The sequence below is a fragment of the Lagopus leucura genome, unplaced genomic scaffold (assembly GCF_019238085.1).
Source record: "Lagopus leucura isolate 7727_CA_CO unplaced genomic scaffold, USGS_WTPT01 Super-Scaffold_100001, whole genome shotgun sequence".
NCBI classification, from domain to species: Eukaryota; Metazoa; Chordata; class Aves; order Galliformes; family Phasianidae; genus Lagopus; species Lagopus leucura.
Window position 1 is genome coordinate 25,783,138 of NW_024962262.1, and position 22,304 is coordinate 25,805,441.

The 22,304-nt window shown below is 40.6% G+C and overlaps 1 protein-coding gene and 1 long non-coding RNA gene across 3 annotated transcripts in view; both read left to right on the forward strand.

Annotated features, from left to right (window-relative positions):
• UCHL3 (ubiquitin C-terminal hydrolase L3) overlaps positions 1-15,831 on the forward strand; it is a 43,196-nt gene extending 27,365 nt beyond the window's left edge. For both annotated transcript variants that reach the window (XM_042868124.1, XM_042868125.1), the window contains 3 exons: positions 11,548-11,623; positions 14,084-14,142; positions 15,603-15,831. In XM_042868124.1, the coding sequence (XP_042724058.1) occupies positions 11,548-11,623; positions 14,084-14,142; positions 15,603-15,686 (219 nt within the window). In that variant the 3' untranslated portion in view covers positions 15,687-15,831. The remainder of the gene's footprint in view (positions 1-11,547; positions 11,624-14,083; positions 14,143-15,602) is intronic.
• Positions 3,840-5,429, forward strand: LOC122178148. Its single transcript, XR_006178245.1, has 3 exons — positions 3,840-3,962; positions 4,587-4,726; positions 5,262-5,429. It is a non-coding gene; the product is annotated as an uncharacterized LOC122178148 (long non-coding RNA).
• Positions 15,832-22,304: the final 6,473 nt, after the last annotated feature.

Genomic DNA, 22,304 nt, shown 5'->3' on the forward strand with positions numbered 1-22,304 from the left:
AAAGTCCTGCTGTACTTGTGCTTGTTCTTCGTGAAGAATTCTTATGCCTGTCCTTGTGTTATGAGAGCAGCAATATGGGAATAGAAAGAAGTAATTCATTGTCTCAGTCCTGACAGGGAAAAAAAAAAAAAAAAAGAAAATTGAACAGGGAAAAAGGTGAAATGCTTCAAAAATGCTGCAAATAAGTAAATGGTTTTGACTGGTGCTTATGCTTTGATTAAACAAAATGAAAATCAGTTTTTCAGAGAAATCTACCTACTGCTCAGTTACTAAAATCTAACATTGTTCTGCCGAGTAAATAATGTGGGACACATCGCAGTGAATGGCAGTGGCCAGTCTGCAACTTCAATGCATTCATGAGCAGCTGGCATCTCAGCCCAGCTGAGTGGGGTATAACAACATATACAACATATATACAACAGATATGTTTTCTTGTGGAGCCCTGCAAGGATTGCTTATAAGACCCACAGCTCTAAACAATTTCTATCAGTGATACAGAAGGCAACATAAAATTACAAGTTAAAATCTATTGTCAATGTGAAGATCAATAGATAGTAAGTCAATGGTGAGCACAAGACATCACAGCATAGTCTGTGTTGCCTTCCAGACTAGCTTCAAAGAGTATTTTTCTGAGGCTGAATAAATCTATGTAATTATCACAAAAGAGGAGTTTATTTCCAGAGAGAAAGTGAGGGATTCTCTGACAGACTGAATCATAGAATTGCAAGGTTGAAAAGGACCTACAAGACGATCTAGTCCAACCATCCTCCCGTTACCATTACTATCACAAGCTATTAAACCATATCTCGTAGCTCCTCATCCAGATACCTCTTGAACACTGCCAGGCACAGTGACTCCACGACTTCCCTTAGCAGGCCATTCCAGTGCCTGACCACTCTCTTAGAGAAAAAGTTCTTCCTTATGTCTAATCTAAACCTCCTCTGGTACAACTTGTGGCTGTTTCCTTGGGTCTAGTTTGCTGCCTGGGAGAAGAGGCCAAACCCCTCCTCATCACAGCCTCCCTTCAGGAAGTTGTAGAGTGCAGTCAGGTCTCCTCTGAGCCTCCTCTTCTCCAGACTAAACAATTCCAGCTCCCTCAGCTGCTCCTCATAAGACTTGTGCTCCAGACTCTCACCAGTTTCATTGCCCTTCTCTGGACACGTTCTAGGGCCTCAGTGTCTTTCTTGTAGTGAGGGACCCAAAACTGAACACTACTGTGTTCAGTACTTTCGAGGTGCAGCCTCACCAGTGCTGAGTACAGGGGGATGATCACCTCCCTGCTCCTGCTGGCCACACTATTTCTAATGCAGGCCAGGATGCCGTTGGCCCTCTTGGCCACCTGGGCACACTGTCAGCTCATGTTCAGCCGAGCATCAACCAACACCCCCAGGTCCCTTTCCCCTTCACAGTCATCCAGCCACTCAGCCCCAAGCCTGTAGCGCTGCATGGGGTTGTTGTGCCCAAAGTGCAGGACCCGGCACTTGGCCTTGTTGAACCTCATCCCATTCACCTCAGCCCAGTGATCCAGCTTATCCAGATCCCTCTGAAGGGCCTCCCTACCCTCAGGCAGATCAACACCACCTCTCAGCTTGGTGTCATCTGCAAACTTACTCAGGGTACACTCAATCCCCTCATCCAGGTCATCAATCAAGTTATCAAACAAGATGGGCCCCAGTACCGACCCCTGGGGGACACCACTTGAAACGGGTCACCAGCGGGACTTAACTCCATCAACCACTATCCGTTGGGCACGGCCCCCTAGGCAGTTCCTTATTCAAAGAAGGGTATACCTGTCCAGACCACAGGCAGCCAGTTTCCCCAGGAGAATACTGTGAGAGACCGTGTCAAAGACTTTGCTGAAGTCTAGGTAGACTACATCAACAGCCTTTCCCTCATCTACCAGGCTGGTCACCCAGTCATAGAAGGAGATGAGGTTGGTCAAGCACAACCTGCCTTTCATGAACCCGTGCTGGCTGGGCCTGATCCCCTGGACACCACGCACGTGCCGTGTGATCTCACCCAAGATGATTTGCTCCATGACTTTTCCTGGTACCGAGGTCAGGCTGATAGGCCTGTAGTTCCCTGGATCCTCCTTATGACCCTTCTTGTAGATGGGAGTCACGTTGGCAAGCCTCCAATCCTCTGGGACCTCTCCAGGCAACCAGGAGCACAGGTGGATGGCAGAAAGTGTCTCTGCAGTCACCCCCGCCAGCTCCCTCAGCACCCGAGGGTGCAGCCCATCCGGTCCCATGGACTTGTGGCAGTCCGGATGGAGGAGGAGCTCTCTAAATGTCTCCACCTGAATCACCAGCAGTGTATTCTGTGTAGCATTCCAGACTTCCAGATCAGGGCGTAAAGTGCCCTGAGGATAACTGATCTGCCTGTTAAAGGCAGGTGTAAAGGCGGCATTGAGGACCTCAGCCTTCTCCTTATCCTCAGTGGTCACATTCACAGCTGCATCAAGTAAAGGATAGAAATTCTCCATGGTTCTTCTCTTATCGTTGATATATTTATGAAAGGATTTCTTATTCTCTTTTACTGCAGTGGCCAATCTGAGTTCAAGTTGGGCTTCTGCCTTCCTAACTTCCTCCCGGCATACCTTAGCAACCTCCTTGTAATCTCCCCAAGTAGCGTGTCCCTTCTTCCAGAGGGCAGAGACTCTTTTTTTTTTTCTGGAGTCTCAACAACAGTTCCTGGTTCCTCCACACTGGTCTTCTTCCCCTACAGCTTGCTGTATGGCATTCAGGGACAGCCTGTTCTTGTGCCTTTAAGATTTCTATCTTGAGGAGCGTCCAGGCTTCCTGGAGCCCTTAGTGCTTCAGGAGTGACTCCCAAGGTACCCCTGCAACAAGCATTTTGAACAGGTCAAAGTCTGCCCCCTGGTAGTTCAAGCTAACAGTTTTGCCAGTCACCCTTCTGACATCTCCCAGAACAGAGAATTCTACAATTTCATGGTTGCTTGCCCAAGACATTCCCAACCTTCACATCTCCCACCAGTCCTTCAGTGTTAGTGAAGAGCAGCTCTAGCAGGGCAACACCCCTGGTAGGCTCTCGTACCAGCTGTGTAAGGAAGCTATCTTCCACGCCCTCTAGAAATCTCTTGGTCTGCTTCCTCTGCACTGTATTATATTTCCAGCGTATATCAGGGAAGTTGAAGTCTCTCATGAGAACAAGTGCTGGCAGTAGCGCAATTTCTGCAAGCTTAGTGGGAGCTGGGGAAGCAGGGTAGGCAGGCGGGGGGGGCTCCCATGACACCAAGTTGGGACTCTTTTCCAACTCTCCTCATCTGTCAGGTCTGCCTGACTGTGACAAGGCGGGGGGGTCAACCACTTTTCTGTGGGTATCTCCCTCACACCCTTCCCTTTGACACACCAGTGAGTCACTCTAGCAGTCGATCTCCCACTCATATTCCCTCACCTCCTTCTTGAGCTCTACTATCAGGCTGAGCAGCTCATCCACCTGTTCACACCTCACACAGGTGGAATCCTTGCTATCCTCCCCGGGCGGCAGCAGGCTCAGGCATTCCTTGCAGATGAAGACCTGAACAGCCACATTTCTGGGCAGTTTCTCCATCTGGGTTGCCACAGTTTTCTTGGAATAAGCCCACTGTCTGGTGGTAAAATGTTTAGGCCTGCAGTCTCAGAGACTGTCAGGAGGAGAGCTGGTTTCCTGAGCAAGGAGGGACAACACCTAGTTCCTCACCACTTGACCCACTTCCCACACCCACAGCTGCAGCACTGTATGGACGGCGCAGACTATGCTCACTCACTGACCCATTCTCAGTGGGTAGTAACAGTAGTTAGTCACCTGCTGTGCTCTCCGAGATTATTTAAAGCTTATCACCAGGTGCCAAGGGCAGGTGATGACACATTTGTAGGGTGTTTAAACTCTGCTGCTAATGTGCCAGCTCCATCTCTGCTCACTTAGTAGCTTGCCCACAAGCTGCTAGCCCCTTAGCACAGGTACGGCACTATTGCTGGCTTCAAAAAAGAAGCCTTAAAAATAGCTTTTTTGTTGGCCTCCAGATCTCTTGCTCAGTGCAGTCTTACCTGGTTTGAATCTAGTCTGTGCAGCAAAATGAAGATGACACAGAGGATTTTTTTATGAGCGGAGAGGATGAAGCAATGATGAGTGATAAGCTAGAGGTTTATCATCAGCTAGATGTGAGCCCCTAACTTGACATCACGGTCAGAAGGACTAGTGTAATCCACTGTTCCATATTCATAGCATCATTCAGCAGGAGTAGAAAAGAAACCTTTATCATTTAATACTAATGTATTTTCTAAACCATATGAAACCATTACTGTTTCTGTAGTCAACCTGTGTCAACCTGATTGTTTGAAATTTTCACTTTCTCAGATTTATTTTGGTAGTCAATAAATTGTTAAGTTTGAATGTATGAGGTTTTTTTTGGTGAATGTGTTGTAATCCAAACAAAAGTTTATTGGTCCTGTGGCCTGTGTGGGACAGAAGATCAAAACTAAATCATCACAATGGTCCTTTCTGATCTTAATATAATTTCTGTAACTTTGTCAGTTGCAGCTGAGAGCCGTTTTTTAACACTTCTGTGGTCTTTCTTCTAATAGTAACAATTTGAATGGTTTAACATAGTCCCACTGCTTCCACGGATACTAAAGGGATCCAGAGTCTTAATGGCAATACTGCCACTGGCCTGCTATTTTAGAAGAATAGGTGAAAAACTTAGGAAGTTGCATACCTCACCACGGTAAGATTCCCTTCTTCTTTGCTTTCCTTTTATGTTAGACATGGAACAGTAAAGAAACTCTGGGCTCTATCCACACGAGTTAAACAGTTTGTTTTAGATCTGTGAGGAGCACAACATAGCTTTCCCAAATTACCAAATAGTTGTTGCATTTTTTTTGTAACTATAGAAAAAAATTGATAACTCTCGCTGCTCTCAGTTATTCCTTCCATGATGTTACTTTATCTCCTTTCTCCTTGCTTTCCAACTGTCTTTAGAATGAGTCAGTTAACTTATGTTCTTACTACAAAGTTCACTGGGTGTGAATAACCTCTATCATATTAGGAGATAAATCTCAGATTTGAACCAACTCCTTGCTTAGTTTCAGCGTTCTTTTGTCATCTCATTCAAATGCAACATAGTCTTGATTGTTACCTATTTAGAATCATTCAGTTAAAGGACAGTATAATAAATAGTGGACATCTTTGCGGTTGCCTTTTTAGCTGTGTTGCTTCAAGTTTAAGTGAGCTAAGTATGTTCTTTTCTAATGTTTATGTAGTCGCCATCGTCTTCGCTGTCTTCACCACCATCCTCATCGCAGCCTCAGGTTAGCCACAGCAGAACGAAGGCTTCGCAATTGTGTCAGTCTGCATCCCTCTCCTGGGCTAAACGTAATCATGTAGGTCCTGCAAAAGCTACCAGTCCGTCAATCCGTCTGCGTCGTTGGCGGCCCTTGATACGCCTTCCATCTGTTGGGCTTCATTCTGTTGTAAGTGTAGTCCATCTTCAGTCTTTTCTTACTCTGACACAAACGGCATTCTGCCAGATACTTCAGTCTTCAAGGCATCATATTATAATTTTTGTTGGGATCCTTTCTCAGCCATTCTTAGGATTTTGTTCTTCCTTATTTTTTTTTTCTTTCCCCCATATTGGACAGCAAGAGTACATCACTCCATATTTTGCTGTTCAAGTATTTTTGATTCAGGACATGTGCCAAGTCATTTTCAAAGTGTAGATGAAGCTTGCCCTTCATGAAGTGGCTTTCCTTTTTTGTTGTTGTTGTTGTCCACAGGCTCCAAATCCAGCTTCTTCTTTTTATCTCATCTTCATGGTCTTTCATTTGGATTTGCTACAGCAAGGGGCTTCTCATTTCTTGTTGAATGATATTATTTCTTCTATGTGTTTGAGATCTGCCTTATGTTCTCATATCCTAAAACTAGTCTCCTTTTCTTTTATTCTAAGTCTTACTTAATGGTTTTTGAGTGTTTCAATATGATGAATTGTTTCATGTAATTCCAAGGGGCTCACGTACTTTCTCACTTGACATCTGTTTCTTTACCCAGTTTCTTTCTAGGCAGACCTTCTAGTTGAAGGTGAAGATATTCTAATAAATAAAAACTAGTCATCGAATGTGCTAAAGCATTTTTCCTTTTCCTCCTTTTTTTTTCTGTTACCCTGTTTTTTCTTTTTCACTTACAGGGCACAAATGTATCTTCAAAATGTAGAAAAAATTTGCATGCACAAAATAGACAGTATTTCTATACTGTGCTATGGCTACAGTTCATTTCAATGCTAAATTAACCATGATGTAACCAAAGATGGAAGTTACAGCATATTATGATTATGCTAGAAACTGTTAACTACTGTAATCTTATTTACTTCGTGAGATTTCTGAAAGCAACTCCTCATCCATTAGCAGTGAGCGTTTGTTCTGATAATTTAGAAATTGTAATTTAATTCAGAAAGTAGGTGCCCTTCAAAAGAACTCTGTGGCAAAACAGAAGCTTCTAAGATAGCACTAAAATAATACTCATTTACTCCACTTAGATCCTTGATTCTCCAGTTTGGCAGATTAAAATTCTAAGTCCTACATACAAAAATTTGTCACTGAATATAATATAGTGTGATATGTGTTGGTAACTAAAAGGTTCTTCTTGTCTTTACAGTTCTTTATAACATATATTTGGAAAGTTATGAACCCTGTATAAATCAGCATAATTTGCAAAAAGCAGGCAGCATTTTGGGCATTAGTAGAGCTTATAAGAAAATGATTGAATTGCTTTTATTAAAAATTGACTTAAATTTCAGGGATGGTGGGGACATCCTGTATACATTTTCTAAATTAATTTTAAATACGTTTCTAGTCCTAAACACTGGCAGAAAATAATTGTTTCAAAATTAAGAGTGGAAGTCAGTGGTAGGAGACTGTTTTTCTGCTCTTTAAATAAAACCACCTTCCATAGTTGTAATTTTCCTTTGATGTTTTAGATAAGGTCTCCGGATATCTGCAGAACATATAATAGAAAAAAAGTATTGAAAACATTATCCTGAAGTGTTCTGTGCACATCTGATAAATTTGCAGTAAATATGGTGAATTTTTAATCTGTGGGTAACAACATACTTCATATAGAATTTTTCTCAACAACTGTAATGATCTCTTGCTCTTCCAGTTCATCTGTTCTTGAAGACTAGTGCCTCTGCTCGCCTTGGGATCATTTTGTTCCTTTTTATATAACATGCTAATCTCTCCATATTCTCTTTTTTTACACTTCTCAAATAAGAAAACACGAGCTGTTCTTTTTTTTCTCCCTGAGTGCTCAGCCTTTGATTCCTGTGTCAGATTAACATTCTTATTTCTTAAAAATATAAGGAATGTATCTTGAACTGTACACTGTTGAATAATCCATCTCACATACATATTTACAGATAGATTTCTGTTTGTGTAAGTATTCTATATCTAGATTCTCTGGTCACTGATAGATCCCATCTCTGAATTTCACCTTCTTGTCATCCTCTCGTTCAAAATTAGTTGCTGCTGTCCTGCAGCTAGCCTCCCACTTGCATGTTGTAGCTACAGCTTGAGACATAAAATTCATAAGCTTTAGAGGGACAGCATGCTAGACAAACAAATTAGATAATGTTTAGCGAAGGAACTTCTTACTCATTCTTGAGACAGTTGCTCTGCACCTGTCTTTTATCTAGACAGTGGATCTTTATCTGCGGTAAGCTGTGCATGTTCGGTTTTGAAGCTCTTGAGCATAGCAAATGCAGTAAGCTCTCTGTGGTACATTGATCATGAATAGAGATGTGACTGTTTTGTGAGAATTAATCAGAAATAATCTTTCTGAAGTTCGTGATCATTATTCCAGTGGTCATTGTTTCAACTGCAGTCTTTCAACAAGGATTCAAATGCCTATCACACACACACAGTAAATTTGCTTAAAGGTAGTGTAGATGCACTTTGTGCCTCAAAATGGAAATTACAGGTGCCTAATCTACCCAGCTGCAAATGCATAACTTTTTCCCCTTCAGAACTTATTGAATCTAAACCATGCTAATGTTCTTTTGCACAAACATCACTTAGAATAGATTTTTCTTTGTCTTCTCCTAATTTATTGTGAGTGAAATTGTACACATAAACTACTATAGTTTTTATTCTCTTAGACTTATTATTACTTTCAGCTTAATCATTCAGTTCAGTTCCTCAAGATTCTGCAAAATTATTTTCCTTATCAGTCTTTATCTCTCTTCTTTCAGAATCTGATAGATTTTCAATGTCATTTTCTTGACTGAATGCAAAAAGAAGTTTCGTTGGTGTTATTGTGTTGGGTTTTTGTTTGCTTTTTATTTTTTTCCATGTTTATTTTTCTGATTACTACCTGTAACACAAAGCATTGTACTAAATTGGTTTGAGAGGCCTCTTGCCTTGCTCCATTTTCTTAAGTAGAAAGGAGAAGTAATAAAAAGATTCCATTGGATGAACCTCTCATATAACATTGAATCTGGCTTTATATTGTCGTCTTTTATAAATAAATTTTAAGCAGAATGAAGTGAGGAGTTTCTCAGTACGTTCATAAGAGCAAGACAGATTTTTTGTTGCTTTTCCCCCCACTGGTGAGTTTGCCCAAGAAATGCAGATGAAAGAAGCATTATTAGAGAAGCTGATATGACAGGGCTTCGTTGACTTAGGAGTGTACTACCAAGTTTCTAAAAGTTTGTGCAACAAGAAGAATGAAGAATGTTGTTTGTGAGCAAAGTAATGAGAATGTAATGGTGAAAGGTGAACTCAAAGAGCTTCGTGGTACGATGGAAGGTAGGAAAGGATATGGTTGACACAGTAGGAAAGTGTAAGAAGTGTTATTTTAGAAATTACTGATTAGAAATCTGCTAGTGAAAAACAGGGGTACTATTTTGATTATATAAAGTAATGCTTGAGAGGTGTATACAATTGCTGTCTACTCTGAGAAGTTTATTTTACTGTTGAATTGAAATGTTCAGGCTAGTAGAGAAGGCTGTTAAATCTTGTGAGAGATTAGGAACTGGTCATTTAATCACAGAATCGCAATATTGTAAGGGCTGGAAGGGACCTCTAGAGATGTCCAAAACCCTGACTGTCCCCTCTGTGGACATTGGAACACTTTTAGTAATGAAAAGGCTTTTGTTATACAGAGAATGAGAGAGATTGGAAGGAAGAAGAGAAAATGGCTGCTATAGTATACATTATATGATGAGAATGAGGAGTACAAAACGATTGGAAAGTTGTCTACTGAGCAACTAAAAGCAGTGCTAAAAACAGTGAAGTATGAGAGACTGGGAATCCGTGAAGTCACACTATATTACTATCAAAAGTTACCTCAACACCCTCAGAACAAATTGTGATTGTTGTGTACTTAGAACCATCACTTTTAAGTGCTAAGCCTTTTTTTTTCTATTCAAATCTTCAGGTTATTATTTTTCAGACTTTTTTTTTCAAAGAAGTAGATTGGAAAAGTGGTTATATGAGTCAGTGGGCATCACAACCTGTTCATTATACTAAGGGTACAGTCATAACGTAAGTTTCTGTAAGCTACCCAAGATGCTGATATATGTCCTCTATCTTTTCTGGATGGGAAATAAGTGTAATTTTTTTTTTATTCACTGAGTGGTACAGCTGTTCAGAAGACTTGAAAAGTGAATCTTGGGTCTTAGAAGTCAGTTCTGAATCCTAGCTAGACATTGATCATGTTTAGACTTTCATTTTTTCTTCTTCAATGTGATAATGCAAATCTGCTGTCTCCTAGACATTGAATGGGCTTCTATGTGAAAAACCAAAGGAACAGGTGCTCTCAAACCTAACTGAAGCTGATATTAGTAGTCTTTGAGAAGAGTAAACAAGAGAAAATCCTTCATAATTGCTTTTGTATTATGACCTAGTGATGAGCACACAAGCTGAATTTTTAGAGCTATGTTCTCTTCTAAGCATTCACGCAGGCTTTATTAAAAGCTGAAAACTTGGCCAGAGGTGTAGCTTTCCACAATAGACATCGCACTGAAGCTGACGTTCTCTGCCCTCTGAAACAGAGGTGGAACAGAGTATTTTTATCTTTTGTACATTAACTGGTCATGGAGGACAGATAACATCAGTGAGGATGGGAGGAGGTTGTGTGTGAGAGGGTTCCCCACCTTTTTTTTTTTTATTTTTTTTTTTTTGTCTTTTTTGAACTTCCTGTACGGAATTTCTATAAGCTGTTGGCAGTTCCTCTGTAATTCTGTCTTCTTTGGCATTCTTGTTTGGTTGAAAGACTTATGGTGCCACCTTGTCCTTTGCTGTATTGTTTTGATCATTTGCTTGGGTTTCATCAAGCAGCTTGGGTCATCTTTTCAAGTCTTTCTTCATGACCGTAAGGAAGAAGGAAAGTTTCAATGGGGTCTTAAAAACATGATGTAAACATAAGATTCTCCACAACTCATTTTACACAGTAATCTGTTTCTGCCAGATTTAGATTTTTGAGATGCTTTATGAAATTCACAGAAGTATCAGAGTAATGACGGAGGAGAAAATGTATGAAATACAAGTCACGTTCTTGATAATTTCTTTAGAAGTAACTGAAGTGCTTTCATCCATTCACTCAAAACAGTATCTTCTTAATTGTGAAATAGAGCTCAGTAGCAGACTGGACAAATTCATGAAGGAATAAGACCATCAGCTGCTATTGAACATAACAGTGGTGGTGCAGCTTTTGGCTCAGACGTTCTGACAACACTTCTTACCAAACTTGACACTGGGAATGTGCTGCCAGAGAAGAGCATGCTCTGTTCTCTTCTGAAAAGAGTAGAACAATACAAAAGATATCTTTTGTATTCTGTGATTGGCAACACTGGGCTGGATAGATGTTTACCAACTAACCATGTTTTTTCATGTCACTTGGTGCTGTAAGTGCACTTCAGTCCATTCTCAATATGTAGCGATGCTTCCTATGATGCTGCTTTGAAATTCCAGATGTCTCTGAGTGTAACACAGCTCTGTATCCCTCTCAGTTTTTCATCCTTCCTTTCTGCATAAGAGATGTGTGAGCAGTACCCTGGGAGTTTCATCTGTTTCTGCTGTCTGCAAGGAAAGAAAAGGTTAACCGTCCTGCAAGTGACTTGCATTCACTTTGACTAAGTGAATAAGTTTTAAAATACTGTAGGTTCAGAATTTTCAGTCCTGTATTGCTTTGTGACGAGAGGTGCGTTACTGAAGGACCTGCTATTTATATGAATATCTATTTTTAGTGCTCATGTATTCGAGTTGACACAACTTCTAACTCAGTAATGGCAAAATAAAGCTTTTATATAAAACTGTAATTGAAAATACTTCTACTTACTTAAGTGAGATGATTCTTACTAATACATGTATTTGCAGGAAGCTTCCTTATATTTCATAATGTTTTGCAGTGTGATATCTTCCATTCTGCCCAAATCCAGAATGTGTTTTTCACTTGCCGTATCTCTTGGACAGGTGTTCTGCACGTTATGATATATTCTCATTAATCATATTGGGATGAGTTTTAGTGAATGCAATATGGTTTTTGTTTGTTTTGCAGGCACCAAGTATAGATGAAAAAGTAGATCTTCACTTTATTGCATTAGTTAACGTAGGTGGTCATCTCTATGAATTGGGTAAGGACATTTTCTTATCTGCTCTACGTTTGTTTAAAGACAAATACAAGTAGTAATCTTGTTGACTATCAGTTTGAGACAAGAGTATTTGATTTAATGGAGGGCTTTGGTTCTTTTGCATTGTAGGGTTTGGGGGTGGTGGGAAGAGTTTCTATCAAATGACTGCAGCTGTTTTCCCACTGCTTTTTTTTGGATTCTTCTTCTCTCAACTTCTCTGTCAAGACAAAATGACACACAGTATTAGACTGTCTCTGATCTTCTTTTATTATTTGATAAGACAGGAAGCAAGAAAGAATTGATGAATGTGTATTTCTGAAAATACTGTTATACTTACGTCCTTAAATTGCTTAATAAATGTATTGTATGCAACTTTGCAAGTGTTAGCTGTATTATTAAATAGCATGATACAGTTAACATTGAAATTGTATAGAATACTGGAAGATAATAATCTCCATTTGTTATAGGCTGGTTACTTTTTAATCTATCTTAATTTAGTTAACTTCAGAACAGTGATCTCTGTTTTCTGAATTGGTTAAAGCTATTTTTTCTTTCTTCAGATTGTTTAGCAGCAGGTTCTGCTCAGATATTCTCTAATGATTCCAATCTAAAACATGTTGCTGGGCAACCAGGCTTTGCTGCAGCCACTTCAGAAAACTATCAAGTAGATATGAATTTAAAAACTGCAAGTCACTGGTCTTTCTTAACATATTTTTTCCTGGGTTTTATAGTGGGAACGCTTGCTACTTTTTTTTTTGTCAACATTTAAGTAAGCAATGCCCTTAGCAGGTGACAGTTAATTATTACCTGGGACAGAAGCAGTGTGTTAGAAATGTTTATATTAATCCTAAGGTGAATCTGTGGGTTAATATCAATGATCAGTCACGAACTGATCATTGGTGCACACCTCTGTTTTACTGATGTCTGTCAGTGTACTACAGATCAAATAGTGAGGTAACTACTACTGAAATGTAATCTAAATATGTTCTGACTCTTAAATTTCAAAGCATGATGAATGGGCTTTGTTTAGCTGTGTGCAGCTACTTCCATATTACTTCTTCATTGTGCATAAATTTGCTCAAAGAGCACACTGTTATATTTATCATATTTTGCTATATTCTATAAGGGTGATACAAGATAAAAGCCACTTCAATTTTTTATTCAATGAAAACAAACAAACAAACAAAACCCAAATGGGCATTTGGTTTAGTTTAGTTCAACTGTATGCTAGTACTATTTTCCTAGTTCTTAAAGTAACAAGTTCCCAAGTTCATAAAGTAACGTCTCTCTGAACTAGCAGAAGAAAGCAAAAAATAATTAAGTAGGAAAATGGGAGAAAGTTTTTTAGGTTCATTCACTGGTTTCAGTCACTGTGGCCAGCATGTGGGCTTTGGCAGTCAGAAAATGCTGAGAAACCACATGAATGCTAAATGCTTCTGATGTTTTTGCCATAGAAGACATGTTATTTATAGGCAGATGAAATTAAAATGTTATTCTGCCAAGTTGTATGTAAAAAATGTAATTAAATTTAGCTTGCAACCATACTGGGCATTCAGTTTGTTTCCTTGGCATGTTCAGAAGAATTTGTATTGTTATATCTTCAGTTCTGGGTTTTATATGAACAAGAGGGTGTTTGTGATTCTAAATATAAAAACGAATTAACATAAAATCTATTTTCAGTTATGAAAAATGCCATTTGGATGTACTATTGATTTCAGTGGAATCTGTGAGGAAGGGAAATCTTTAAAAAGGTGGGCAGAGCCAAAAAGGAATTTGGTCTAGAGAACACTTAAGATATCCTAACAAATGTTCTCATAGCATTAGCTCTTCATTTGTAACCTCGGGCATATTTCTATGAATAGAATTGTTTTAAATATACTGAGAACTATAGTGTTGCTATATTGCAAGTGACCATTTTTTTAATGTTGTGAAAATACTTAATGCCTGGCTTATTGGAATTGTTAATTTGTTTAATTTAAATGGGAATAAGGTTTCACTTATGTTCTTTGAAGTTTAGTGTTCTCATGTGTCATTCAGTCCCTGATGATGGTCGTCAAAGATCACAGATACACAGCAGTCAGTCTGGGTAATTCCAGTGTCATTGAAATCATTCTTTCCCACTTGAAAAGCTGAAGTGCTATCCCAGCAGTAAAGAAGTTGCAATTCATAGCCTCACATTTTCAAATAAACCAGTAGAGGTATCACTTCAGGTATTTTTAATATAACAGAATGTGCATAATTGATGACTGTTAAAAAGTAATAATTGGAGGAGAAATTAGGGAGTAGTCGTTTGTGTGTTTGTGTGATGCTTTTAAGAAAAGATACTTCTAAGAAAAAGAAAGTAGCATCTTTGTAAGTGAAGAGCGAAAAAAATCTGTTCATTTATTTTATTGGCAAAAAACTCAAACTTTTCTATTTTAATTTTATAAATTTATTCATCAGTACTGCTTTATGTTTCCACAGATGGACGCAAGCCATTCCCAATAAACCATGGGGAAACTAGTGATGATTCTTTTTTAGAGGTAGGAATAGAAATTGCTCATAAGTGGTATACAAAATTCAGTCTTGTTATATTTATGGTTGGATTGTGATTCTGGTTGAAAGAGTATCATAATATGAGAACAAGGAAGTGTAAGAAGAGCCGAGCATAACAGAAGATCAAACTGGCTTTTCTTCTCTGATGAGATTTTCATGCACCTGATTTCAAATTGTGTATGAGGGAAGTGATTAAATTGAAAATGTAATTTATCGTTTTTCTTTTAGTTGACTTAGTTATAGTTTAATACATGCCAAAGCAGAAAGAAGTTGATTTGCTTTCCAACACTTATTCCTTCTGCCCCTTCTTCCTTTCTAATAATTGTTGTTATAGAATCACAGAACGTCTTGATTGGAAGGGACCTTAAGGATCACCTACTTCCAACTCCCCTAGCACGGGGGCAGGGCTGCCCCCCACCAGCTCAGGCTGCCCAGGGCCCCATCCAGCCTGGCCTTGAGCACCTATAGGGATGGGGCATCCATAGCTTCTCTGGGCAGCTGTGCCACTGCCTCACCGCCCTCTGAGTAATGAATCACCTCCGAACATCTAACCTGAATCTCCCTTCTTTTAGTTTAAATCCATTACCCCTTGTCTTATCACTATCAGACCATGTGAAAATTGTCTAGTCTCTTTGTGTAGTTAATTTTGTGTGCTTGTGTGTCAGGAGCTGTTTCACTGAGAAATTGATCTCAAAGGAATTTACATTTAATTGAGGAGGTAAACTGCTATCCTGACAAAATTATCAGAAGTTGAAGCTAAGAGAAGTCTGTGCATCTGACTTCTGTAGTAACCAGACTGGGTTAGCTTTACAGAAGGAAGACACCAGAAAAACTAAAAAAAAAAAACAAAAAAAAAAAACAAAAACCAACCCAAAATGTAGTTTAATAATATTTACTAGTATCTGTAAAGTATGTATACAGTTTGTGTTTGTTTGGGCAAGGGAAGAAGCTCGGTAGAGTTCTTTCTTTTTTTTCCTGTTATACTGATAACATGTGTTCTCCATATTGCACCCTAAAGCTAGATAAAATAATTATTTATAATCAATCACTTACCCCACACATCTTTTGTTCATCTTGAGACAAAGGAAAAAAACACAGAATAAAGCAGTACACTTCAGAATAAAGGCAAACTTCAGAGATGCATTTGGAAAGTCAGGCAACATCTGTTGCATGAAGTAATACTCGGTCACAAAACTCACTGTTCTGGTTTTGCACAAAACATTTGTTCTCTTGTGCTAGAAATAATCCTGAATAGCAGTGACTCGGATCAGAAATGCAGTATATGTAAGTTTGTGATACTATTTAGTAATACTTTATGGAAAACTACACATTGACCATAATTTGTGTGAAGTGTATCTTTGCATTTCAGTTGCTTTTTTGAGTAAGTGTGATTTTATAGCTGTGGCTGTTCTGTTGTTGTTTATTTATTTATTTATGTTTCCCATAGGATGCAATAGAAGTTTGCAAGAAATTCATGGAACGTGACCCAGAAGAATTAAGATTTAACGCAATTGCACTGTCTGCAGCTTAAAAACTTTTCCACTTGGGCTAACCTATTGCAATGTGTTGTAACAAGATAACTGTTGCCGTACGTTAATAGTACAAGTTTTGATACTTCCCTAACATGTCCGTTAATTGTAGCACATGTGGAATAAACTTTGCATTTGTCCTTGATACAACTTGCTGCTTGTTCCTGAAGCAAATTCATGTATTTATGTACACGCATGCATTCTGTGCAAGACTTCTGTGTGGTGGGGTTTTCTCCTTCTACCCCCTTAATAGTTTTGGAAATCAGTGCCTGTGATATTTCATCATCATAATGGTGAGCTAGTTCAGAGTGGGACTCTTGTTTATACCATTTTGCATATAATATTTTGAGTGGAATATGGGATACTGGGCAAAAACTTGAAATATGAGGTTACTTGCATCTTTTCATTAAAATAATACAATCATAAGAACTTTTGCAGGTAGCTTAGAAGATAAAGCCACTTTTTTTTCATTGAATTATTTATAAATACATGGAAGAAAAAGAAAGCCAGAACTGTTTCTTCTTACTGGTGCTCAGGAATAATATTTTTAAAATTCTTATATTTACATTTTGAAGAACATTAATTTTGTTTTTCAAGCCTAATAATGTTAAAGCTTTTTAATAATTTATTAGTTAAACCAGTGTATGCGATTTGTATTTGTGGAAAAACAACATGAATTTTTACCTCAGAAAAACCAAGTAGTGATTAATGTGGTCACTAATGGTAGGACTGCAGAGGGAACACACGAGTGAATAAACAAAATGAAGCATCTCACCTAACTGAAATAAATGCTAGAAAAAGTCATAACTGTTTCAGTGAAGTTTTTTAGAACAAGGCCACATTCCGTAGATCTTCAGATGGACGTGATGGCTATATACTTCTATTCCATGTAGGAATATCTGTTGTAAATGTGTCAGGTGGCACTACTGACTGCTGTGTGATACCCTTCCCTTTACCTATCCCCTGGATCTCAAAGTACTGTTGACCAATTTCTACACTTGAAGTAGTAATGATAAAACTTTTTTGTTTGCTTTTCTTCTTTTTTTTTTCTAAGCAATCTTATGATTTAGGATTGTTGTGTGAGTAGGTTTTGTTTATTGTGCGTATTTCAGATAAGTATTTACTTGCTGCTTTGCAGTGAAGTTATTGAGGTTTGCTTCCAGTCAAGACCACTGCCAAAGGAAACTGAACTCTTAGTGTCCCATAGGTGCTTTCATTCTCTGTTAACTGTCATTGCAAGAAAAACAAATGGAATTATGCTAGAAGCAGCTTGGCAGAATTTTCTTTCAGAAGAAAGAAAAAGAGGCCTGGGAGTCTGTATTATCACTTAAGAGCATCTCTGGCTCTTCTAAAGAAGTCAGAGTGTCTGTCTAAAAATCTCACCTGGAGAGTCCACTAACAACAGGAGTCTGTTTCCTATGAGTGAGCTGGCTGGAAAAGTGAGAGGGAAGAACAATACTAATGAGCTTCCACGTGGAGCATTTTCTTCAGCCCAATAAAACATACTATCATTAATATGTGCATTTCTCTTGTTGTGGTCATTAGTAAAGCCCTGAAACATGCTTTTAAATAAAAACCAAAGGCCTTATTAAATAAACAGAACAACTGTGTTGCCTTCCTGCTCATAATAGCAAAATCCACTAAAAAGTGGTCACAGCATAATTAGGGTAAAGCACATTTTATGTTATAAATGTGAGTCAGAGGATCACAGTTAAGAAACTAGAGGTATAGATAAGGTATTTTTACTGCAGGGAGAGGGTGAAGAGGAAAGAAGGAGAAGAATTACAGTTCAAAGCTACTTTAGTTATCTACTTCAGGGAGGTATTCACACATGCTTTTCAGTGCTCCACTGTTGGTATTCTTAGGTAATGTGGAGAATACATCTTTGTGCAATTGCTTATTGTAAAATCGCTTCAAAACTGGGGTTTTAATTGAGTATGAGGACTGATTAAGTGAAGTTATGATAAAGGAAAATTGGGGTTAGAAAACTAAAGTTGGGGTGGGATTTTTCATGATCACACTGGAAAAATACATCTTGGATATTAAGGAGAAGTTTATTTGTAAGAATTCTTGGTGTATTGGCTGTAAGGTTTGTAAACTTCAGATCAGTTCTCCTGCATAAGTTTCCCTTCTGTCTTGCTTTTTTTTCCCTTTTTTTTTCAGTGCACTTCATGTGCACATTCCTTGCACAGTTAGGTTGAAGTGTTGCTAGACCACGCTGCAGTGTCCTACCTTGTGTGGACAGCATAGTGGCCTTCCTGTGCTGACAGGGCTGTGTTTTGACACACACACTGCCCACAGAGTGGTGGTCACCATCTCTGGAGGTGTTCAAGAAGTGTGTAGATGTGGCACTGAGGGACAGGGGTTAGAGGCATGGTGATGACGGGCTGACAGTTGGACTAGATGGTCTTAGTGGTCTTTTCTAATCTCAGTGATTCTAGGTGTTGGCGTCTACCTACAGAAATGCAGGCAGGAAGTGGATCTGCAAAATGCTGGAATACCCATGGAACTGAAAGGACGTGACTGAGCTAGGTGTCAGGAACATGTAGCTGCCATGTATCCTCCTGCCAGATCCTGGCCACGGGCTCTAAAGGCTTACAATTGCCATACTTCTACGATCCATGTGTATTAGCTCAGGCTCTCTGGGAAAATTCTGCTGTTATGTCCAAAGTTGTGCAGCTCTGCCAGGCCTCGCCAGCTTTGTGTGTAGCATTGTTTGGCTGCAGGCATTCAGCGCTGGCGACTGCCAGAAAATGCCTCCTCAGCTCCTGCAGCTGGGGCTGTCTGTATGTAACTTCATATGGAAATGGTGCATGTAGGAGCCAGGAGGTGAGGCATGCTCAGCGCTTCTGTAATTCTGGCTGGGTGAAGCTGTGCTGCTATTAAGCACTCCGAATTGCTCAGACTCTTTTAAGTATATTGGCATAAATTTTCCCATGATACCACAAGTGCTTTGTTGAGAAACTGAGAAGGTAAGAACCGGAGTAATGTGCTTTTTCCCTTCAGCCATGGCTGCATCATTAAGATTTTAAACTGGGCAAAGAGAAGGTGTTCCTAGTAACCAAAATGCTAAGACATAGTAAAAAGGGAATGTACAGCTCACATTTAGAGAACAAATATGGACTTCCCTTAAGAGGGGAAGAAATCTGCCTTGATGGAAAATATTATTTTATCAAATATTTGTAGAGTGCCCTATGAAAAGAACGTGGCAGAGTCTAGCTTGGGTTATCCACAGGAGCACGCACAGGGAAAGGCTTTGTTTAGCAGCTCAGACTGATGCTATGTTTGCTGCACTTGACGCTAATAATTAGCAGTGGTGCCCTGTGTCTGTAAGCTTTTTCTGACCTAGGCCTCCGGTGACTTGTTAGTGAGAGCATTAAGCTGCTTTACTTGTTTGTGCTCACACAGAAAAACTGTATCTGTGACAATTTAAAGTTTGTTTTGAAAAGGAAATGGTTCGTATTGGAACTTCTGTTTCTCAGTGTGTAACTGAGAATCCTTCTGCTTGAGGATTTCAAACATTAATCATGTTTAAGTGATTTGATAAGCTATTAAGTGCATAAAACAACCAGAAATCAGAAATGCAGATTCTTTACATTTTTTTTATTGTGGCTGATGTGACTTGGGGTAGGAAAGAGGAGCAGGAGAAATCTTCAAAATTACAACTTTTGTCATTATTTCATTCATCTCTGCCTCCATATCATAGAATCATAGAATCATACAATAGCTTGAGTTGGAAAGGACCTCAAGGATCACCAACCTCCAACCCCTCTGCTGCAGGCAGGGCTGCCAACCTCCTCATTTAATACTGACCAGGCTGCCCAGGGCCCCATCCAATCTGGTCTTGAACAGCTCCAGGGATGGGGCATCCACAACCTCTCTGGGCAGCCTGTTCCAGTACTTCACCACTCTCTGTAAAGAATTTCCCCCTGACGTCCAACTTAAATCTCCCCTCCCTCCCTAAATTTAAAACCATTTCCCCTTGTCCTGCTGTTATCTACCTTTTCAAAGAGTTGATTCCCCTCCTGTTTGTAGGCTCCCTTTAAGTACTGAAAGGCTGCCATTAGGTCACCTTGCAGCCTTCTTTTCTCCAGGCTGAACAAGCCCAGCTCCCTCAGCCTATCTTCAAAGGGAAGGTGCTCCAGCCCTCTGATCATCTTTGTGGCCCTCCTCTGGACCCTCTCCAACAGCTCCCTGTCTTCCTTGTACTGGGGGCTCCACACCTGGACACAGTACTCCAGATGGGGCCTCACAAGAGCAGAGTAGAGGAGGACAATCACCTCCCTGTCCCTGCTGGCCGTCCCTCTTCTGATGGAGCCCAAGATACCATTTGCTTTCTGAGCTGCAAGGGCACACTGCTGGTTCATATTCAGCTTTTCATCCATCAGGACCCCCAGGTCCTTATCTGCAGGGCTGCTCTCAAGGACTGCTCCTTCCAGTCTGTATGGATGCCTGGGATTCCACTGGCTCAAATGCAAAACCTTGCACTTTGCTGTGTTGAACCTCATTAGGTTCACCCAGGCCCACCTTTGAAGTCTGTTGAGGTCCCTCTGAATGGCATCCCTTCCTTCCACCATGTCAACCGCACCACTCAGCTTGGTGTCATCAGCAAACTTGCTGAGGGTGCACTCAATTCCATCATCGATGTCATTGATAAAGATGTTAATGAGCACTGATCCCAAGACAGACCCCTGGAGGATGCAGCTCATTACCGGCCTCCACCTGGACATAGAGCCATTGACGACCACCCTCTGTCTGCAGCCTTTCAACCAATTCCTTATCCATTGGGTGGTCCACAAATCAAATCCACATCCAATTTGGAGATAAGGATGTGGTGGGGGACCATGTCAAAGGCCTTGCTCAAGTCCAGGTAAATTATGTCAGTTGCCTTCTCTTTGTCTACCAATGCCATCACCACATCATAGAAGGCCACCTCATTGGGTAGGCATGACCTTCCCCTGGTGAAGCCATGCTGGCTGTCTCAGATCACATACTCATGTGATCAAGCACACACTCTCACACCTCATGTGAGGATCTGTTCCATGATCTTCCCAGACACAGAGGTGAGACTCACCAACTTGTAGATCCCCGGGTCCTCCTTGCTCCCCTTCTTATAAACAGCAGTGACATGAACCTTCTTCGTGTCACTCAGGTCCTCAGATGCCTTAACTCCTCTCAGTGGTATGATTTAATGATATCATTTCAGTGTATTCGTAACTTCAATAGATGTGAGATGTCTGCTGTGGAACTTCAGTCAAAATCATTGGGTTTCCATGCCTTTGTGTACTGCTCAATCCCAATCCCCATGTGCTGCAATATGATAGCTGACACCTCCTTGGGGTGAGTGTATTATCTCTGAAGATCTTCGCTCCTGTTCTAAGGATGCTGTCTGCAAATCAGCAGTGAGATGTGCTTCCAGGTAAGCAGCTAAGGAGAAGCTGATTCGTGCACAGCACATGTTCTGTTTTCTCCTTGTCCTTAAAAAGAGAACCGTATTTTGCCACTAACCATACACATAAGAGCTGCAGCTGGCAACTCATTTCTGATTACAGAAAAGTTAGAGAAAGAAAAGCGTTATGACAAGCTGAAGTAGAAAATCATCTTAATAAATCTTAAATAAATGGTAAGTACTTCTTAAACACACAGAACTCTAGTGCTAGCCTTGGCTACATTGGCAAACAGCTTTTTTCTTGATCTTTCACTTCTCTGCTGTGAGAGTGCCCAACCCCACACCCTGTTCAGCTAGCATACCTCTGTTCCAGCAGCCGGTTCAGAGTGGAAGAAGCTTTGGAGCAGTGCAATCCCAGCTCCCCTATGGCTGCGGTTGCTGTAGGGCCCAGCCGTGCATTGACAGTCTGAGGGAGCTGGGCTTGTTCAGCCTGGAGAAGAGAATTCTCCAGGGAGACCTCATTGCAGTCTTCTGATACTTAAAGAGAGCTTATAAACAGGAAGGAAATCCACTTCTTACACAGGTAGATAGTGATAGGATGAGGGGGAATGGTTTTAAACTAAAAGAGGGGAGATTTAGATTAGAGGTTGGGGATATTTTTCAGTGAGAGGTGAGGAGAGTGGAACAGGCAGCCCAGGCTATGGGTGCCCCATCCCTGGAGGTTGGATGGGGCCCTGGGCAGCCTGAACTGGTAGGTGGCAGCCCTGCCCATGGCAGTGAGGTTGGAACTAGGTGATCTTTAAGGTCCCTTCCAACCCCTTCTATGGTTGAGCTGGGAGGAGAGAGGCTTGGCACCAGGTCTCAGGTGTTTAGCTCTGGGAGTTATGGGATCACTGTTGGAGAGAGAAGTTCTGAAGAAATAGCGATGCACAGGGGAGGAGACAGAATTAAAGCAGTGGTTTCTGTGCTGTAAGGGTGGTACTGAAAGCAAGAGCAGAGCTGGGTAAATGGCCTTCAGGTGCAGCAGGAAGCACTGGAGCTGAGCTCTGACCCACACCTGAGCTTCGCCACTTGGTGCACAGTGGGAGCTCGCAACGTGTCTCCCACGCGAGGTGTCGGTCCCTCGCCGTCACCGGGAGCCGAGCTCGGGCAGGAGCAGGCCCAGGCCTGGGGCGGACGGCGGGAGCTCCGGGCCGGGCAGGTGGCGGCGCTGAAAGGTGCGATTGTGCCC